This window comes from Rhinoraja longicauda, chromosome 11, assembly GCF_053455715.1.
Source record: "Rhinoraja longicauda isolate Sanriku21f chromosome 11, sRhiLon1.1, whole genome shotgun sequence".
Lineage (NCBI taxonomy): Eukaryota > Metazoa > Chordata > Chondrichthyes > Rajiformes > Arhynchobatidae > Rhinoraja > Rhinoraja longicauda.
This window is the reverse complement of record NC_135963.1, coordinates 6,669,276-6,691,784: the sequence shown is the minus strand read 5'-3', so window position 1 is coordinate 6,691,784 and position 22,509 is coordinate 6,669,276. Positions and strand designations below refer to the sequence as shown.

Sequence of the window (22,509 nt, the reverse complement as noted above, 5' to 3'; positions counted from 1 at the left end):
GTGTGGCAAGGCCTGCGAAAGCAGGTAGCCGCTTGGGCACGTTCCTGCGTTCCCTGCCAGACCGCTAAAGTTCACCGCCATGTTTAACCCCCGGTGCAAGAGTTTGCGGTTCCAGCGGTCCGTTTTTTCCATATTCATGTTGATTTAGTTGGACCTTTACCTTCGTCCCGGGGCTACACTCATCTGCTCACGGTGGTTGATCGATTCACCCGGTGGCCGGAGGCTTTCCCGTTGTCCGATACCTCCGCTGCCTCTTGTGCCCGGGCCCTGGCCCTCCATTGGGTGGCCCGTTTCGGTGTTCCGTCCGTCATTACCACAGACAGGGGATCCCAGTTCACCTCTGCCCTCTGGGCCACGCTGGCGGAGCTGTACGGCTCCCGGTTGCAGCACACCACGGCGTACCACCCACAGGCTAATGGGCTCATGGAGAGGTTTCACCGGCAACTTAAGGCGGCCCTCAGTGCATGGCTGGAAGGCCCGGACTGGGTAGACCAACTTCCCTGTGTCCTTTTGGGCATCTGGACCGCTCCTAAGCAGGATCTCGGTGCTTCGCCCGCGGAACTAGTATATGGCTCGCCACTTTGAGTGCCCGGGGATTTCCTACCGGAGTCCCCTGGTCAGCAGCCTTTGGTTCCGTCAGTTTTGGCATCACTCCGGGCACGCGTGGGTTCCCTGGCTTCGGTTCCTACTTCGCGTCATGGGTGTTTCATGGTACATGAACCGCCTGCCTTGAAGGACTGTGAGTTTGTGTTTCTGCGTAGGGATGCCCATCGTTCCCCGTTGCAGAGGGTCTATGAAGGCCCGTTCCGCGTGTTGCGTAAAGGGACGGTCACCTTCACCTTGGATGTGGGCGGTAGGAGTGAGCTCGTCTCGGTGTCCAGGCTCAAACCTGCGCACTTGGGTCAGGACCGCCCTGTCCTGGTCGGCCAACCGCCTCGGCGGGGCCGTCCTCCTGCAGTTCCACCCGATCCGGGACCCCCTGCTCCTGTGGTTCCGGCAGCCCCTCTCCTTACTCGTTCTGGTCGTGAAATCCGGCTCCCTGCTAGGTTCCGTACCTCGGGTTCTGGGGGGGGGGGTCATGTAGCGACCATAGAGATTGGTCCTGGGAGTCGAACCCTCAGATTGGCCAGCAAGGTCACGTGTGGGTGCAACCGTAGGAATTGGTCCAGGGAGTTAAGCCCGCTGATTGGACAGCGTCATCACGTGTGGTTTTGGCGCCCAAAACCAGTCAGTTAGGAGATTTCTTCGAAGTGAACAGTTAGAATTAATGGTTGTCTGTAATCTCGTTCGTTATACTTTGTAATCGAATGTTGCTGTCGCAATAAACTTCTTCAACAAAGAACAAGCCTCCAGACTCGCCATAAGCTATAATTAAGAGGGGTAAATCAATTTGGAAAGAGTTTGCAAGAGAACAAAATAGTGAGGGATGGCTTTAGTGAAGATGGAATTGTGAAGAATGGTGATACATATATGGGGAAGCAATGTGGAGACATTAGTGGCCGCCGCTATATTGTTCACCATTTTAGGGAGGCACAGTGGCACAGCTGGTAGAGCCACTACTTCGCAGCGCCAGAGACTCCTATTTCCTCCCACGTCCCAATGACATGTGGGTTTACCTATAGCTTAATTGGCTGCTGTAAATTTCCCGCTAGTGCATATGTAGAAGATATGAAAGTGGGAAAACAGAATTAGTGTGAACGGGTGATTGATTGAAAGATACAGTGTGGAATCAGGCTCTTTGGCAGGGGCTTGGTGGGCCGAAAGGCCTGTTTCCACGCTGTATCTTTCAATCAAAACCAATGGTGCTGAAGTGGAGATGATCACAAGGTTCATGCCTAGGTGTAAACATCACCAATCATTTGTTGTAGCCCAAACATGTTAATGTTCGGCTAATAATGCACATCAACACCTCTACTTCAACAGAAGCCTAAGGAAATGTGGCATGTCCCCAATGGCCCTTACCAAGTTCTACAGATGCACTGTGGAAAAAATCTGTTCAGTTCTGTATTTTCAGCGACAATTGTAAATGTTTCCTTGGAGCCAAATGGCTGTGGTTTCAAATTTGTCAAATTAACAAGATTAGCTCCGGAAAACCTGTCCTGTAGCAACATCAATTTGTCACTTATTCGTATCTCATAGATAATATGACAAATATGCAGATGCCTTAATTTATAAAACAGGAGCCTGGAGTACAGAATAAAAGCCGTGGTTTTAAAATTATGGTCAACTGCTAGTTGAGACACCATCTTCAGTACTGTGCCCGTGTATGGGATATCAACCTTTAGAAATGGAAATGGATTAAGTGTTGATTGAATAGAAAGATAACATTACATCATTCATGTATTTGCTCTTGTGAAACCTCTGTGTCTCCCCGTTACCCTCTGCTATTTAGAGCTTGCTGTTTTGGCCAAGAATCACAGAACTTCATTTTAAACACACAGTGCTGTCTTGATTTTGGGTTTGTTCTTTTTCGGGAAGAATCCCACTTAACCTTTGTGCTTTAATTCCACTGCAAAAAAGTTGCAACTGGTGCCCACTGATATTCAGATATTGAAAGATAAACTACTAAATAATCAGAGGTATGGCAATACAGTCTGATCAACAATGGGGAGGGTTACTGTGGAATTCTAAACTATTTATTGTACTTAGGTTTAGATTTATTATTATTGTCTTGTGTACTGAAGTACAGTGAAAAGGTTTGTTTTGCATGTTATCCAAACAGATCAGACATACCATACATAGATACAATCAGCTCAAACTCATGTACAATAGATAGAGCAGAGGGGAGGATACAGAGTGCAGAATATACTTCTCAGCATTGAAGCGCATCAGTTTCTTAGACAAAACCCAATGTTCACAATGGGGTTGAGATAATCTAGCATTTGCTAAACAAACTCTCCTCACTATATCCTACACACACTCTGCAGCATAAAAAGGACGAGTCGCACCATGGCCACTCCCACTTCTCCCCTCTCCCATCGGGCAAAAGGTACAGAAGTATGAAAATGCACACCTGCAGATTTAGGAACAGTTTCTTCCCAGCTGTTATCAGCCAACTGAACCATCCTACCACAACCTACCCTACCTCATTGGTGACCCTCGGACCATCTTTGATTGGACTTTACTGGCTTTATCTTGCACGGAACATTATTCCATGATCATGAATCTGTACACTGTGAATGGCTCGATTGTAATCATGTATTGTCTTTCCGCTGACTGGTTAACACGGAACAAAAGCTTTTCACTGTACCTCGGTATAGGATAACACTATCCTACACACTCTCTGTTCTCTATATAATAGCTGATACTTCTACCTGCACTTCTGACTTCAGTGTTTCTAGAAATTTCTAGAACTTCAACTCTGTTGAAAAAATACATTATTTGTTTACCAGTCAGATACAGCTAGCTACCCAAGGATCTAATTGCAAATAACCATAAGATTAAAAAGAGGATTATACTGTGTAACATCCATGGGAACGTTAATCCAATTTATAACCAAATTTCGATTAGATTCGAGTAAATATGTGAATTTGAAAGGTTTATTGAACACCAGCACCGCTCCAGTAACCCAGGTTTGATCCTAACCTTGGATTTCCGTCCATGTGGAATTTTCAAGTTTTCGGTTGGCTGGTGTGTTTCTCCCCAGTCCTCCTGTTTCCTTTCACATCTCAAATCTGCTTTGAGCACTGCGATGTCAAAGTATTTGCAGTCCTCAAGACTACAGTTCAAAAGGCAACGCACTCAGTTGTTCCAGGAAACAAATAGTTCTCCAGCAGAACAATTGCTTGAAACAAACAGTTCTCAAGCCAAACAGTTCCGAGAAACATGGTGACTCCTGATGTTGACATTTTGAGTACAAATCTAATCACTGGAGGTGACTCAACAGGCGACATCTGTGGGGGGAAATAGACAGATGTAGTTTTGGACTGGAACCCTTCGGACTGAAAGTCTCCTAGAGGCAAACTGATGTGGGTGGGGGGGGGGGGTAGGTTTGGCAATTTGGCAAGTGGGGTAACAAATGGCTAATTGTGTTTAATTCAAATAAGTGAGATGCGTTTCATTTTGGGAAGTCGAACCAGGACAGGATCTTCACAGTGATTGATAGAGCTCTGAGCAGCATTGTAGAGCAGATAAATCGAGGAGTACCCACACATAGTTGCCTAAAAGTGGATACAGGTAGTGAGGTAGTGATGAAGGCTTTGGAATACTGGATAGGAAAGGTTTAAAGGAATAGAGGGATATGGGCCAAATGTGGCAAATGGGACTGGTGAACATGGGGCATCTTGGTTTGGTTGGGCCAAATGGCTTGTTTCTATGCTATAGGACTCCAAGGTTATCATGGTTGCATTCTTAAAGAACTGCTGCAGATTAGTCAAAAATTACTGCTATGCCATAACTGTACACTGACTAATTAATCATTTTACTATTTTTAGACGCTCTGTTGTTGCAACATTCATCATAGATCCGAACTTTTCCCTACTGTTGACATTAATATCTTCCTAGGACAATGAAGTCAATAAGATGGAACATTGGGATCTGAGCACAGCTAGTAAAACAGCACCAAAGACCAGAGTTCAATCCCCCACCTTGAGTGCTATTTGTGTAAAGTTTGCTCATTCTATTCTTTGGTCAACTTGGCTTCCTCCTGGTGCACCAGTTTTCTCCCACATCCCAAAGATACGCAGGTTGATAGCTTAATTGGCTACTACATATTACCCTTATTGTTTTGGGGATTGATAGAATCCAGGGAAAATGCAAGAGAATGTTGGGAGAAAAAAAATAGGATTTTCGTAGGGCTAGTGTGAAACAAGTGTTGATGCTTGGTGCAGCCTCAATTGGCTAAAGAGCCTAACCTTAATGTCAAATGTTGAAAACAGTCGTCAGGGTTAGCATTTTATGCAATACTGAGAGAGTGCTGACGAATTATTAGAGAGGTTATCTGCAATCAATCACATTGTTTATGGTAGAATCAAAATGATGGGGTAACTCAGCAGGACAGGCAGCATCTCTGGAGAGAGGAATAGGTGACGTTTCGGGTCAAAACCCTTCTTGTCTGAAGAAGGGTCTCGACCCGAAACGTCACACATTCTTTCTAATTAACGTGACTTGTCCCTAATTATGCTGCTGGCCTTGCCAAGGCAGTGTGAAGGGTTTCTAATTAGATATTAACCGTCTAGACATGTCAAGTTAAGTCACGTCAAGTTTACTGTGATATTTATCGCACTGTATTTTACCAAGCACTTTGATCAAAATCAAAGTTGCTCTGGAAATTTGGGTGTAGGAATAAATAATACGCAAACCAATGGTCCCACTGCTCACAAACATAAATTCTAACCTAAATGATGGCCTCAGCAACCTTAACAATCATACATAAAGTATTCTGAGATAGGAACTATCATAGAGCAGCTGACAAGCAGAGTGCGTTGCCTTTTCAATGTGATATTTTGCCTCATGCATTGTTCCTTTGCTATCAGTTGGGAAAATTGCTTCTGGAAAATCTTTCATGGAAAGAGTCATCTACTGAGAGCCTTCTTTCTCCACTTCCCATTTCCAGTATCCTCTCCTGCGCTGTGGGCCTTTTGGTCATTCTCCCATTTAGATTGCATGTTCGGGAAAGATCTACAAATATCTCAAGTCTGGGAGGAACTGATTTGCGCAAACATAGAAAATAGGTAGTAGGCCATTCGGCCATTCGGCCCTTCGAGCCTGCACCGCCATTCAATATGATCATGGCTGATCATCCAACTCAGTATCCCGTACCTGCCTTCTCTCCATACCCCCTGATCCCTTTAGCCACAAGGGCCACATCTAACTCCCTCTTAAATATAGCCAATGAACTGGCCTCAACTACCTTCTGTGGCAGAGAATTCCACAGATTCACCACACTCTGTGTGAAAAAAAACTTTCTCATCTCGGTCCTAAAAGACTTCCCCCTTATCCTTAAACTGTGACCCCTTGTTCTGGACTTCCCCAACATCGGGAACAATCTTCCTGCATCTAGCCTGTCCAACCCCTTAAGAATTTTGTAAGTTTCTATAAGATCCCCCGTCAGGGAAATTCCAGCAAGTACAAGCCGAGTCTATCCAGTCTTTCTTCATATGAAAGTCCTGCCATCCCAGGAATCAATCTGGTGAACCTTCTCTGTACTCCCTCTATGGCAAGAATGTATTTCCTCAGATTAGGAGACCAAAACTGTATGCAATACTCCAGGTGTGGTCTCACCAATGCCCTGTACAACTGCAGCAGAACCTCCCTGCTCCTATACTCAAATCCCCTCGCTATGAATGCCAACATACCATTCGCTTTCTACACTGCCTGCTGTACCTGCATGCCTACTTTCAATGACTGGTGTACCACGACACCCAGGTCTCGTTGCATCTCCCCTTCTCCTAATCGGCCACCGTACAGATAATAGTCTGCTTTCCTGTTCTTGCCACCAAAGTGGATAACCTCACATTTATCCACATTATACTGCATCTGCCATGCCTTTGCCCACTCACCTAACCTATCCAAGTCACGTTGCAGCCTCCTAGCATCCTCCTCACAGCTAACACTGCCTCCCAGCTTTGTGTCATCCGCAAACTTGGAGATGTTGCATTCAATTCCCTCGTCCAAATGAATTATATATATTGTAAAAAGCTGGGGTCCCAGCACTGAGCCTTGCGGTACCCCACTAGTCACTGCCTGCCATTCTGAAAAGGACCCGTTTATTCCTACTCTTTGCTTCCTGTCTGCCAGCCAGTTCTCTATCCACATCAATACTGAACCCACAATACCATGTGCTTTAGGTTTGCATACTAATCTCTTATGTGGGACCTTGTCGAAAGCCTTCTGGAAGTCCAGATATAACACATCCACTGGTTCTCCCTTATCCACTCTACTAGTTACATCCTCGAAAAATTCTATAAGATTCGTCAGACATGATTTACCTTTCATAAATCCATGCTGACTTTGTCCAATGATTTCACCACTTTCCAAATGTGCTGCTATCCCATCTTTAATAACTGACTCTAGCATTTTCCCCTCTACCGATGTTAGACTAACTGGTCTGTAATTCCCCGTTTTCTCTCTCCCTCCCTTTTTGAAAAGTGGGGTTACATTAGCTACCCTCCAATCCTCAGGAACTACTCCAGAATCCAAAGTGTTTTGAAAAATTATCACTAATGCATCCACTATTTCTGGGGCTACCTCCTTAAGCACTCTGGGATGCAGCCTATCTGGCCCTGGGGATTTATCGGCCTTTAATCCATTCAATTTACCTAACACCACTTCCCGACTAACCTGGATTTCACTCAGTTCCTCCATCTCATTTGACCCCCAGTCCCCTGCTATTTCCGGCAGATTATTTATGTCTTCCTTAGTGAAGACAGAACCAAAGTATTTATTCAATTGGTCTGCCATGTCTTTGTTCCCCATGATCAATTCACCTGTTTCTGACTGCAAGGGACCTACATTTGTTTTAACTAATCTTTTTCTCTTCACATATATATAAAAGCTTTTGCAGTCAGTTTTTATGTTCCCTGCCAGTTTTCTTTCATAATCTATTTTCCCTTTCCTAATTAAGCCCTTTGTCCTCCTCTGCTGGACTCTGAATTTCTCCCAGTCCTCTGGTAGGCTGCTTTTTCTTGCTAATTTGTACGCTTCATCTTTTGTTTTGATACTATCCCTAATCTCCCTTGTTAGCCACAGATGCACTACCTTCCCTGATTTATTCTTTGAAAGATTGAAATCATGGTCAAGATCCTATCAGTTGTTATTTAGCAAACAATTCAGCACTTTATAACATCTAAGTGGCAGAGTTGTGGTGTTGAAATTTGTTGTTGCTCTTGGCCACCTGGTTATTTCAGTTTTCTTTCCAGAGCATCTCATTTTCATATTAATTATTGTAAACTCCTGCGTATATGGAAATTGCTGTAACTTCTCGTCCAATGTTATATTATTTCCTCAGTGTCAGTATAACCTCCTCCTCTAATGTTGCAGGAAGTTTGCTCAAGCAGAAAATACTTCAGTGCAACAACCATGCAAATACCAAGTTTGGTGTTCTGCTACCTCCTGTCTATTTGCGTTATAAAATGTTCCAGGGTTACACTGGTTAATAATGGATACCAAGACATTGTATTTGCAATAAATCCCAGTATCCAATATAATGACAAGCTTATTGAAAGCATTCAGGTGAGATAATGTTTGAAATGATCTTATTTCCATTGTTTTTGTTCATCAGATGTTATTTATATTGTGTGTTACTACACTGAGTATCGGATTTATAGAAAGTTAAAAGCGTAATTTTATGTTCTTTTTTCACCTCTCCAGGTGATAAAAAGCCAGGAATTATCTTCTAATTCTGAGTTTGCTTTGCAGGAAATGGTGACTGAAGCATCGAAGTACCTCTACCAAGCAACTAAACATCAACTTTACTTCTCAGATGTAAAAATCCTGGTGCCTGCTTCCTGGGCACTGAATTCGAGCCTGGTTCAAAATCAAAATCGAACTCATGAATCATACGAGAAGGTAAGAATAGAGGAGTGAAAGAATGAAACTATTATTAATAGCTTTGCACCAGTGGAACCTATCCTAAAAACCTCCATTCACAGAAGAATGAAGGTGAATTCGCAGTCTGTAGAAGGGTCTCGACTTGAAACATCACCTATCCGATATGGGTTATGTGCCAAAGCAGCAGTTTCCAAGAATTTTCTTACATGTACGATCACTCTATCGGTTAACAGTCTCTCTCAGCTACGAATTGCTCCACTGGCAATAAACGATGGAATTTATACCTGGCAATGAATGGGGTTAGTGTAAAATTAGAGTAAATGGAGTTTGATGGTCAGTGCAAATTCAGGGAGCCGAAGGATCCGTACTTACACTGTATGACTGTATAATATTCTGGTCTTGGTTGTTTGAAAAAGGTAAATTCTGAAACTTTTGCTAGTGCTTTGGAAGCTGAATTGCACAACCCTGTTGTATTTTCCTTGAAATAGTAACCCAGTCCCTTCAATTGTATATGTTCTTTTATTTTCCTCTTATCTGTCCAAAACCCTGATGCACACGATTTGCCAACTGGACTGAGGGATTCAGAAACTGTAATTGGGTTCCAGCTCTTTAATGGCATTAGATTATTCTGGACTCTGTCGGGAATGTCATGGGTGCCGATGGCTTGATAGCATTTGGAAATGGATATTAAGATATGATTCCTGTGTTTTAGTAGTGACCTGTGCAGGGTTTGACAGAACAAGGGAGCTGGGGCCAAGTGACAGCAAACCGCGAGTAACAGTATTGGTGGAAATCTGGAACTTAATTGGTTTTGAGAACAGTGCCGACAAGATTCAAACATGTGTGCATATTATGAAAAGAGAGGTGCCGGGCAAGTGGAGGCATTTTGTGTCTGGCAGCTTTGAAATTGTGGAGTATTGGATGCAATACTGTGAAAGCAAGGTCTTAGTCAGAGAGTTGTACAGCACAGAAACAGGCCCTTTTAGCGCACGTCGTCCATGCCGATTGTAATGATTACCAACGCTAATCCAGTTTGCCTGTATTCAATCCATATCCCTTTATGTCTTTTCTATCCAAGTACCTGTCCAAATGTCTTTTCAATGGCACAATTGTATCTGCCTCCTACCACCTCCTCTGGAGGCTTGCTCTAGATATTCATCACCACTCATATGTCTTTTAAATTTCTTCCCTCTCAATTGTAATCGGTACGCTCTAGTTCTAGACCAGGGGTGTCAAACTACCGGCCTGCGGGCCGCATCTGGCCCACAAAGGGGTCCAATCCGGCCCGCGGGATGATTTGGGGAAAAAAAGTATATTCACGACCATTTATTATGTATCTGTACAGCAGCCGCTCTCTCTCTCCCACCGTTCTCTCTGCTGCCTGCTGCATGTAGAGTGTAGAGCAGCGTTTCTCAACCAGGGTTCCGACTTGAAATCCCCCCGCACTGGAAATCTCTCCGAAAATGTGGCACCTAGGCTGGGCAAGGCAGCTAATCTCGACCTCTTTGGGACTTCCACGGTCGATCAGTGGGTTGAATTTGCAACCTGCGGCCGGGGCTCTGGAACTCCAGCCCAGCTGGAGCCAGCACATCTATCCCCATAGCCGACCTACTTGGCCGACTTTGCAGGTTTGACACCTCTGTTCTAGACTCTCCTTTCTTTGAGAAAAAAATTCTGACTATTTATGTCACTCACAATTTTATAAACTTTTGGAAGGTTTTTCCGCAGCTTCCTATGTTCCAATGAAAATAAACCCAGGCTCTTTAATCACCTTTATAACTACAACCCTCCATTCTAGGTTACATCCTGGTAAATCTCTGGTGCACCTCTCTTTATAGCTACTGTATCTGACCTGTAGTCTGGTGACCATAAATGTACAAACTAAACGTTTCAAAGGTCCTTTATTGTCACGTGTACCAATTAAGGTACAGTGATATGCGAATAACCATACAGCCATACTTAAAAAAAGCAACAAGACACACAACTCCATAAAAGTTCACATCCACCACAGCGGATTCCCCACATTCCTCACTATGATGGAAGGCAATAAAGTATAACCATCTTCCCTCATTTTTCTACCGCGGTCGGGGCAGTCAAAACATCTGCAGTCGGGGTAATCGAGGCCCCTGCAGACGGCGGTCGAAGCACCCGCAACAGGGTGATCGAAGCCCTGCGTCAGGGCGATCGAAGCCCCTACATTGGGGCGATCGAACCTCCTGCGGTTTGGCGCTCCCGAAGTCGGTCTCTAACCAGAGACCGCGAGCTCCACGATGTTAAAGTCCGCAGGTTTCCACGGTTGGAGCGTAGAGGTCGATCCCTGGCAAAGGGATTGCGAGTTCCATGATGTTAAGTCTGCAGGCTCCTGCGGCTAGAGCTCCCCATGTCAGCCTCCAGCAAAGGCCTCCAGCTCCTCGATGTTAGACCTTAGTGTGCACGGAGATATGATATGGAAAAAAATCACATGCAACATATAAGTGCAACATGATGTCCCAGCTTTCACACTCAATGCCTAGCATAATTCTATAGGCATAACTCAATGCTTAGCAATGCAAGCATAACAAGTGGCTTTTTCACTACACTATCCACTTGTGCTGTTACTTTCAGAGAGCTATGGGTTTGCATGCCAAAGTTTCTCAGTACATTAACACTCCCAATATCTCTGCTATTTACTTAATATGTCCTACCAGCATTTGACATCACACCTATCTACTACTTCTTTGGACAACTTTTCAGCTGATCTATGATCTGCAGATAACCTCACTATTTATGGCTTTCCAATTATTGTGTCATCAGCAAACTTACAAATAATACCAACTACATTCTCATCCAAGTAATTTATACATATAATAAACAACAAAGTTCCCAGCACTGATCCCTGGGGAGTAACATTAGTTACAGATTTCAGAGAAAACACCCATCCACCACTACTCTAACAAAATGGATCCATAATTGGCTGGGTAAGTGCAGTAGTGGATGGGTGTTTTCACTGAAATCTGTCACTAATGATATAACTCATTATAATTATATAATATTATTATAATATGATATAACGATAATGATATTATAGTAACATTATAATATAACATTACAATGATATAATGATTCTTTGTGACTTAACCTTCTGGATGGCCTACCATGTGAAATCTTGACAAAACCTTTACTAAAGTCCATGTTAACCACTTCTACCATTCTGCTTTCATCAATTTTCCAATTTACTTCCTCAAAAAACTCGATCAGATTCACTAGACATGACCTCTTCAACATATTACGATGTTGACCCCTCTTAATCAACCCGTCTTTCCAAGTGATAATGAATTATATTCCTCAAAACGTTCTCCAACAACTTCCCTACCACTGGTGTAAGGCTTACTGTCCTGTAGTTTCCAGGCTTATCCTTTCCACCCTTTTAAAATAAGGGGACAACATTGGCTGTCCTCCAATCTTCTGGCACCTCACCTGTGATACAAAAATCTCTGTCAGAGTGCCAGCAATTTCGTCCCTTAGCATCCTGTAATAAATGGCATCGGCCCTGGGGATTTTTCTACCACCCATTGAGCTCCAATATTTCTACTACTTCCTCCTTCCTGGTACGGAGCTCCAAAATATCAGTGTACCAAACCCCACAACTCTCCAGCCTTCATATCTTTCTTCCTGGTGAAAACTGTTGAGAAGTACTCACTTCTTATCACTTAGATCCCCTGGCTCCATGCCTATGATCCCATCTGATCCTTGGCGGGAGTTATTCCTTCCTTGAATACTCCCTTGCTTCTTCTACATTATAAAGGTTTTAGGACTCTCGTTAATCCTACATGTTGAGGTTACTCCAGGACCCTTTTGGCCTCGAACTTATGTTTTTTCCTATATCCCCTATGGATTTCGAGGACTCATTCGATAACTCTGCCTGACATATGCTTCTTTCTTTTCCCTGATCAAATCTTCATTAACATTTTAAACAGGTTTGCCTTTCGCGTTTTCGTGGATCTGGGTCTGAACTCTTATTATCTCGCTCTTAAATGCAGTACCTCCCATTTGTCAGATATTGTTTTCCCCAGAGTAGCTACTCCCAGTTTACCTCGTCCAGGACCTGTCTTATACATTAAAAATCCGCTTAAGGCCCTAAGCTGATGAACTACTTAATCATTTTCCACGGCCATCTTGAAATTTACAGAGCATTGTATGGTCGCTGTTCCCAAAGGGTTTCTCCACAGACATGTCAATCACTTTTTTGACCTCTGTCCCTCAGATAAAATAAAGTGCAGTCCCCTCCATAGTAGAGATCTCAACATACTGCTACAGGAAACCACCTTGAATGCATTTTAACAACTCCCTCCCATCTAATCCACAGCCACATCATTAATCGCATCAATCCAAGTCAATATTGGGAAAGTTAAAATCTCCTGCTACTGTAACTCTATTGCTTTTACACCCTTCTAAGATTTGCCTACATACCATGTCCTATTGACTGCCGCGGGTGCCTACAATATAACCTCTCCTCTGATCAAAGTATAATCTAAATGACTGTCCCTTTCTTATTCCAAAATTCTACGGGTATCGTTTAATTGGCTGATCCCTCCAAGAGTCCACTGAGTATTGCAAAATTGCTTCCCCGATCAGCAATGCGCCTCCCCGCCTGTTCCGCAGAGGCTTCTGACACGAGTGAAACTTTACAACCGAGAACATTCAGCTGCCAGTCCTGCCCTTCGCTCACCCAGATGTCCCTGATTGCACCAATATCATGTTCCAGATCTTGTGGTGTTAGCTGGAAGTTGGTCCTTGAACAGAATCTGTAGAATTTTGACATCGGAGAAACAAGGGGCAGCACAGGGAAATATGGATCCTCAGGGGCAATGAAAAAGAAGAAAGATGTCCAGCAGTATGTGAGAGTTAGTTCTAAGATCCATAAATATTGAGAGGTGGAATGTTAGGGGAAAGGTGAATCAGAGCAATGATGAATGGAAAGAGGAGCAAGGCAGACATTTCTGAAAATGTTGGCATTTTTGTACAAAAGTCTCAGACCTAGTCCATCTACAATTCTGCTCTTGGCAGTGCTTTTTTTAATGTGCAATGATTTTCCCATGGAAACATTCAATTTTCTTTCATAGGCTGATGTGATCATTGCTGAACCATACCTTAAACATAAAGATGCACCGTACACCCTGCAGTATGGCGGATGTGGCGAGATGGGCCGGTACATTCATTTCACCCCAAAGTTCATTCTAAACGATAAAATGACCTCAGTTTATGGTCCAAAAGGTAAATTATTTTGAAAAACCTTGCACTGCTGCAGCATGTGTATTCACGACGCGACGTAGGAGCACGTGTAGGCTATTCAGCTCTTCAAGCTTCAATGATATGATTGCAGATCTAAAGCCCATTGAAAATCACAACTAAAAGTTAGGGGTTGACTGTCCCACCATGTTTCACAAAGCGATGGGTGTAAAGAGTGTGGGAGTGTTCCAAAAATTATAAAATATCTTTCATTATTTGCATGGTAGCAGACATGAACCTGCTATTCAAAAGAGGGCTCGAGAAAACAGGAAACCATATACCAATCCAACAGTAGAGAAGCGCTTTAATCAATTGTTAAGGACTTGGCAGCAAGGTAGTAAGAAATTCACAAAATAAGCCAAAAGCAACAAACTATGAACTGTCCTGGTTCCCCGTTTGCTTTGTTTTGTACGAATATTGTTTTTGTTTTATTTATGTTTCAGTACAACTGACAATTAAATGCTCTTGAGTTCCCCTCTTGGCAGTGTTTTCTGTTTGTATGGAGGGACTTCCAGAACCAAGGGCCACAGTCTAAGAATAAAGGGGAGGCCATTTTAAACTGAGATGAGAAAAAATCTTTTCACCCAGAGAGTTGTGAATTTGTGGAATTCACTGCCACAGAAGGCAGTAGAGGCCATTTCACTGGATTAATTTAAAAGAGAGAAAGGGCTTGTCTCACTTAGGCGATTTTAAGGCGACTGCCGGCGACTAAGCTGTCGCCAACAGTTTACCGTGGTGTCGCGGGCATGATCGTGAGGAGTCTTCCAAAAATCGTAGTGGATCTCGGCACGTTGCTGAGAAATCATTCGGTTTGAAAGTTCTTAGCGACAGCTGGCTTGTCGGCAGGTATCGTTGCTTATTGCGGGCACTGTCGCATGCTGTCCCCAGGTTTGTTAGGTTGTCGCAGATGCATTTAGAAGCACATAATATTAAAATAAGTAAAGTAATTTCAAAATACCATAAAATGCTTGTGTTTAGCCAATTTAGTTACCGTCAGGACATTTGACAGGTAGATTGGAGGCGACAGTTTGACGGTCAGGTAAGCGTGGGAATTTTCGCGATGTTTATGGCCATCAGCCATTATATTTAAAGTGGGCTCCAAACCCAGATATGCAACCCAGAAACCAGATATGCATCCCCCTTACATTTTCAAAGAATGCCCACACATTTTTCACAAAAATCCACATAACCACTTTTTTTCATTTTTTTTTAATACAGCTATTAGTAAACTGGAAGTAAATCCAGTTTATACCTTGTTACAGTGAAGCTTGGTATACTATGCATACATAGTATGTTTGAACTTTAACACCACTATACAAGGTGTTATAGTTCAAAACTCTCAAGTACTTACCGACTTGTCAGTGATTTCAGCGAAAATCAGGACGCTGGAGAAGCATTGACAGTGTGGGAATTTTGCGATGTTTCCGAAGACGGTGTAATCTCGACCTGACTCGGCATTGTCGTGGTCATTGTCGTCGGGTAAAAAAAAATTTCGGCGAACTGCTACAACTTTGATAGTCGCCGGCAGTCGCCAAGAAAATCGGCTAAGTGGGACAGCCCCTAGACAGAGCTCTAGGGGCTAGCGGAATCAAGTGATATGGGGATAAGGCAGGCACGGGTTGCTGACTGTAGATGATCAGCCATGATCTCAATGAATGGCGGGGCTAGCTCGAAGGGCCAAATGGCCTCCACCTGCACCTATTTTCTATGTTTCCATGTTTTCTATGACTTTCACCCAGGAATGTGCAATTCCTAGGCGAGTGTAATCATTGCTGAACCATACCTTAAACAAGGAGATACTCCATACACCCTGCAGTATGGCGGGTGTGGCGAGAAGGGACGGTACATTCACTTCACACCAAACTTCATTCTAAATGACAAAATGACCTCCATTTACTGTCCGAAAGGTGAATTACATTACATTAATTTGCACTGCTATTTCATGTATTGCATGTGCTGCTTAAAACTAAATTGTGGTAACATAATATTTTGTCAAAGACCCAAATGTATCATTTAACAACTTTAGTTTTAGTTTAGTTTAGAGATACAGTGCGGAAACAGGCCCTATAGCCCACCGAATCCGCGCCGACCATTAATCCCCACACACTAACGTTAGCCTACACACACTTGGGACAATTTCCAATTTTACCAAGCCAATTAACCTACAAAACTGTACGTTCTTCGAGTGTGGGAGGAAACCGGAGATCCCGGAGAAAACCCACGTAGGTCACGGGGAGAACGTACAAACTCTGTAGAGATAGCACCAGTGGTCAGGATCAAACCCAGGTTTCTGTTGTTTAAAGGCAGCAACTCTACCGCTGCTCCACCTATTGTCCCTTCATTGTATACTTCTTCCTTCCCCTATGACGGAAATATTTCAAACGTCATTAGAAACAGGGATGGTGCCGGAAGATTGGCGCATTGCGCATGTTGTGCCTTTGTTTAAAAAAGGTTCTAAAAGTAAACCTAGCAATTATAGACCTATTAGTTTGACGTCTGTGGTGGGAAAATTAATGGAAAAGATACTTAGGGACAATATATATAATTATTTGGATAATCAAGGCCTGATTAGAAACAGTCAACATGGATTTGTGCCTGGAAGGTCATGTTTGACTAATCTTCTTGAATTTTTTGAAGAGGTTACCAGGGAAATTGATAAGGGCAAGGCTGTGGATGTTGTCTATATGGACTTCAGTAAGGCATTTGACAAGGTTCCACATGGAAGGTTGATTAAGAAGGTTAAATCGTTGGGTATTAATAGTGAGGTTGCAAGATGGATTCAACAATGGCTGAATGGGAGATACCAGAGGGTAACGGTTGACAATTGTATGTCAGGTTGGAGGCCAGTGTCTAGTGGAGTGCCCCAAGGATCTGTGTTGGGTCCACTGTTGTTTGTCATTTACATTAATGATCTGGATGATGGTGTGGCAAATTGGATTAGTAAATATGCAGATGATACTAAGATAGGTGGAGTAGTTGATAGTGAGGTAGATTTTCAAAGTCTACAGAGAGACTTGGGCCTTTTGGAAGGGTGGGCTGAAAGATGGCAGATGGAGTTTAATGCTGATAAGTGTGAGGTGCTGCATTTTGGTAGGACAAATCAAAATAGGACGTACAGGGTAAATGGTAGGGAATTGAGGAATGCAGTGGAACAGAGGGATCTGGGAATAACTGTGCATTGTTCCCTGAAGGTGGAATCTCATGTGGATAGGGTGGTGAAGAAGGCGTTTGGTATGCTTGCCTTTATAAATCAGAGCATCGAGTATATATGTTGGGATGTAATGTTGAAATTGTACAGGGCATTGGTGAGGCCAAATCTGGAGTATGGTGTGCAGTTCTGGTCGCCAAATTATAGGAAGGATGTCGACAAAATGGAGAGGGTACAGAGGAGATTTACTAGAATGTTGCCTGGGTTTCAGCACTTAGGCTACAGAGAGAGGTTGAACAGGTTGGGTCTTTATTCTTTGGAGCGTAGAAGGTTGAGGGGGGACTTGATAGAGGTTTTTTAAATTTTGAGAGGGACGGACAGAGTTGACGTGGGTAGGCTTTTCCCTTTGAGAGTGGGGAAGATTCCAACAAGGGGACATAGCTTCAGAATTGAGGGACAAAGGTTTAGGGGTAACATGTGGGGGAACTTCTTTACTCAGAGGGTTGTGGCTGTATGGAATGGGCTTCCGGTGGAAGTGGTGGAGGCTGGCTCGATTTTATTATTTAAGAGTAAATTGGATAGGTATATGGATAGGAGGGGATTGGAGGGTTATGGTCTGAGTGCAGGTAGATGAGACTAGGTCAGGGAGAATGGTCGGCGTGGACTGGTAGGGCCGGACAGGCCTGTTTCCATGCTGTAGTTGTTATATGTTATATGTTATATGTGTGGCTTCCTGGGCAAATTCTACACAAGTAGATGTGGGTGCATAGATCCCTAACCAGACTGACTGAGATGCTCTTGGTTGCTATTTGGACCTCTGAGAATGCGAAAGAACTGAATTCACCATTGTAAAAATAATTCTTTTTCACAGGTAGGGTATTTGTTCATGAATGGGCCCATCTTCGCTGGGGTTTGTTTGACGAATGTAATGATGCGGTTCCATTTTACATATCTGACAGCGAAACCACTGAAGCAACAAGGTATGGCAAAGCTGAGTGCATGATCTTAATTGCTCGTTGGGATTTCCAATTGAAAGAAAAAGGGAAGGAATTAGATTTCCACAGCAACTTCCAATGATTTAGTGCCTTAGTATTTGCTGCACCTTAGATTGTTTTCTCTGGAACTCTGGTGGTTGAGGGGAGACCTGGTAGAAGTATATAAAATTATAAGAGGCATAAATAGAGTGGACAGTCAACACCTTTTCCCCAGAGTAGAAATATTAAAGACTAGAGCACATAGCTTTAAAATGTGAGGGGCAAAGTTTAAAGGAGAGGTTTGAGGCAAACGTTTTTATATAGAGGGTGGTGTGTTTCTGCAACAAAATGCCAGGGGTTGTTTAATTTCAAGATTTCAAGATCAATTTATTGGCACATTTACCAATTAAGGTACAGTGAATTTTGAGTTAACATACAGCCATATTAAGTGAAAAGCAACAAGACACACAGCCACATAAAATAAAATGTAACATAAACACCGACCACAGCGGATTCCACATACCTCACTGTGATGGAAGGCAATAAAGTTCAATCAACTTCCCCTTTGCTCACCCACGGTCGAGGATGTTGAGCCGTCCGCAGTCGCTGCTGCCGACTGTCCGAAGCCCTCGCATCGGGATGATCAAAACTCCTGTCGGGACGGTTGAAATACTCTCCGCGGCATGGAGCTCCCGAGTCGGCTTACCAGAGACCGCGGGCTTCATGGTGTTAAAGTCCACAGGCCCCGCGGTTGGAGCTCTCCATAGTCGTTCCTCGGCAAAGGATGGCAGCTCCACGATGTTAAAGTCCACGCCGCGCCAGCGGCACGATGCGCCGGGCTGGACTCCAGGAAATGCCGCCAACTCCTCGATGTTAAGCCGTAGTGGAGACGGAGATACGATATGGAGAAAAATCACATCTCCGTCGAGGTAAGAGATTGAAAAAAAAGTTTCCCCCAACTCCCTCCCCCCACCCACCACATAAAACAAACCAAGGAACACTAAAACGTACTTTCAACACATACTTAAATCAACAAAGACAGAAGAAAGGACGGTCAGACGGTTGGCGAGGCAGCCAGTGCTGGTGGCGCCACCTGGTGTTGTGACCTCTAAACTAAACTAAATTTAGTTTAGTTTAGTGATACAGTGGGGAAACAGGCCCTTCGGCCCACCGGTCCATGCCTACCACGAGCACTATCCTACATATATTAGGGGCAATTTACAGGCAACTGATCAGAATTGAAGACTACACTGTAAAGTGCAGGTTTCTAATTATTATTTTGACTTGCAGATGTTCTCTCAGCATAAGAGGAAAGACTGCTGAATGCAAGGGCAGTGTGTGTTCTTCATGTACCACTGATGAAAGCACAGGATTACCAAACAAAGAATGCCAATTCTTCCCAGAGAAAAATCAGATGTCATCATCTTCAATAATGTACTTACAGGGATTGCCGAATGTTAGTAAAACCACAGGAAGCTGATTGTTTGCCCAGATTACGTTGGTTGTTGATGCCATCTCCAAATGGAGCTGCCAAACCTACTCATTAGGACTTAAGTGAACGCGCTGAGTCTGGGGACTTACTGATGGATTTGAGAGGCCGACTGTCAGTTTTCATTCCACCCACTGGATTCCTGTCCATTGGTGGACCTTTGGTCCATGGTCCAATGTTGGGGGCCAGAGGGGGAAGAAGGAAAGGGTGGGGGAGAGAGAGAGGGGGGAGAAAGAGAGGGGGAGAAAGAGAGCAGGGAGCAGCGGGAGAGAAAGAAGGTGGAGAGGGGGGGGGAGAGAGACAGGGGGGGTGAGAGAGAGAGGGAGAGAGAGAGGGGGGAACAGGGGGAGCGAAACAGAGGGTAGGGGGGATGAGAGAGAGAGAGAGAGAGAGAGAGAGAGAGAGAGAGAGAGAGAGAGAGAGAGAGAGAGAGAGAGAGAGAGAGAGAGAGAGAGAGAGAGAGAGAGAGAGAGAGAGAGAGAGAGAGAGAGAGAGAGAGAGAGAGAGAGAGAGAGAGAGAGAGAGAGAGAGAGAGAGAGAGAGAGAGAGAGAGAGAGAGAGAGAGAGAGAGAGAGAGAGAAAGAAAAGGGGGAGAGAGGGGGATGAGATTGAGGGACAGAGTGAGAGAGGTGAGAGAGGGGGAGAGAGAGATAGGGGAGAGAGACTGAGGGTAGGAGAGAGAGAGAGAGAGACAGAGAAAAGGGGGTGAGAGAGGGAAGGAGAGAAGGAGAGGGAGAGAGGAGCTGAAAGAGAAGGACAAGAGAGAAAAGTGAGCGAGAGAGGGGGCAGTGGGAGACGGGTGGTGGGGGGGGGGGGGGACTCAATGGAGGATCCATGGTCTTGACTGGATTCCAGAACATCATGCTGGGGTACCATTCTCAAGATATTGTAGTTTTACATTTAGCATCATATTGTTCAGAGCTTTTTGAGCCGTTCTAGCCTCTTTCACCTCAGTTCTGCTTCTGCAAACTTTCAGGTGGATAAATTCTCTGATATCAAGACTCACAATCCTGAAGCGCCCAACATGCAGAACAGAATGTGCAATTACAGGAGCACTTGGGACGTGATCAGCAGGTCGGAAGATTTCACATACATTTCCTCGGCCCACATTGATTCGGTTCAGCCAACATTCACGCTCCTTCAGGCCAAGGATCGAGTGCTTTGCTTAGTCCTTGACACCTCTGGAAGCATGGAGACGGTAAGGTTTTTACAATATTCCATCGTGATTTTTTGCTGAATTCTCTGTTAGTATTGGCAATGCTTTATTATCGTACTATACACCGAAATACAGTGAAAGGTTTTGACTGATGAAGGTTAATGTACCGAAAGCCCGCTTGACCATCCTATCCTCCTGTGATGCCACGTTCAGGGAACTATTTACCTCTACTCCTAGATCACTCTGCCTTCTACACATTCCCCGCGGCCCTGCCATGTTTTTTTGTTTCTGAACACTGATCGGTGCCCTTTTGATCTACAGGCGAATCGCACCAGAAGGCTCCAACAAGCAGCCGAGATATTCTTGCTGCAGATCACTGAGACCGGATCATGTGCGGGAATTGTCACTTTTAGCAGCAATGCAAGAATTCAAACACGTTTAAAAAGGATCGATAACGATAAAGTGCGGGAGGACCTTGTAAAGCTGTTACCAACATCAGCTGATGGGGGTACAAACATCTGTGCAGGAATTCTGGCAGGCTTTGAGGTAAGGCTGTGAAGTTTGCCCAATTCTATTAATTTTAATTCAAAAGTTTAGAAGTTCTAGGAGCAGAATTAGGCCATTCGTCCACTGAATCTACTCCATTCAATCATAGCTGACCAACCATTCCATTTCAACCCCACTTTCCTGCCTTTTCCCCATAACCCCTGACACCAGTACTAATCAAGAATCTGTCAATCTCCGACTTTAAAATATCCATTGACTTGGCCTCCACAGCCTTCTGTGGCAATGAATTCCACAGATTCACCACCCTCTGACAAAATACATTTCTCCTCATCGCCCTTCGAAAGGTACTTTCGTTTATTCTGTGGCTACGGCCTTTGGTCCTGGACTCTCCCACCATTGGAAACATCCTCTCCACATCCACTCAATCCAAGCCTTTCACTATTCGGTAAATTTCAATGAGGTCCCCGCTCATCCTTCTAAACTCCAGCGAGTACAGGCCCAGTGCCTTCAAACGCTCATCATATATTAACCCAACCATTCCTGGGATCATTCTCGTAAACCTCCTGTGGACCCTCTCCAGCACCAACACTTTCTTACTCAGATATGGGACTCAAAACTGCTCACAATACTCCAAATGCAGTCTGACCAATGCCTTATAAAGCCTCAGCATTATATCCCAGCTTTTGTATTCTCACCCTTTAGTTTAGTTTAAAGATTCAGTGCGGAAACTGGCCCTTCGGCCCACCGAGTCTGCACTGACCAGCGATCCCTACGCACATTGGGGACAATTTACATTTACACCAAGCCAATTAACCCACAAACTTGTACGCCATGGGTGTATGGGATGAAACCGAAGATCTCGGAGAAAACCCACCCTGGTCAGGATCAAACCTGGGTCTCTGGCGCTGTAAGGCAGTAGCTCCACCGCTACGCCACCGTGCCGCCCCCTCAAAATAAATGCTACCATTGCATTTGCCTTCCTTACTACCGATTCGACTTGCAAGTTAAACGTTGCATTATTTCTCCATGTTGATAATTCATTGTTGCAGGTACTCCGTGGAGATGATAGGGCCACGATGGGGGATGAAATCATTTTACTGACTGATGGAATAGATTACAACATACGCAGTTGCTTCCCGGAAGTGAGACGAAGTGGAGCTGTAATCCACACTATTGCATTCGGGCCAGATGCAGCTGAAGAGCTAGAAGAGCTCTCATCTATGACAGGTAACTGGTACTCAAGGGAAGTGGCTGAATATATTGTGTTAGGATAACGATTATCCCACTGAAAGACAGAGAAGACTAATGGTCATTTTCTGCCTCATGAGTATAGATTTTAATTTTAGATTTTAGAGACACAACGCGGAAACAGGCCCTGCAGCCGACTGAGTCCGTGCCGACCAGCGATCACCCGTACACTAGTTTTACTCTACACACTAGGAGCAATTTTCACCGTACACCCCACACACTAGCGCTA

At 44.2% G+C, this 22,509-nt stretch overlaps 1 protein-coding gene across 1 annotated transcript in view; it reads left to right on the top strand.

Annotated features, from left to right (window-relative positions):
- Nucleotides 1-22,509, top strand: part of LOC144598203 (calcium-activated chloride channel regulator 1-like) — a 34,373-nt gene that overhangs the window by 2,581 nt on the left and 9,283 nt on the right. The window contains exons 2-9 of the mRNA XM_078408091.1: nucleotides 7,981-8,172; nucleotides 8,359-8,508; nucleotides 13,593-13,743; nucleotides 17,778-17,886; nucleotides 19,171-19,336; nucleotides 20,346-20,567; nucleotides 20,847-21,071; nucleotides 22,082-22,259. Coding sequence (XP_078264217.1) covers nucleotides 7,981-8,172; nucleotides 8,359-8,508; nucleotides 13,593-13,743; nucleotides 17,778-17,886; nucleotides 19,171-19,336; nucleotides 20,346-20,567; nucleotides 20,847-21,071; nucleotides 22,082-22,259 — 1,393 coding nt within the window. The remainder of the gene's footprint in view (nucleotides 1-7,980; nucleotides 8,173-8,358; nucleotides 8,509-13,592; nucleotides 13,744-17,777; nucleotides 17,887-19,170; nucleotides 19,337-20,345; nucleotides 20,568-20,846; nucleotides 21,072-22,081; nucleotides 22,260-22,509) is intronic.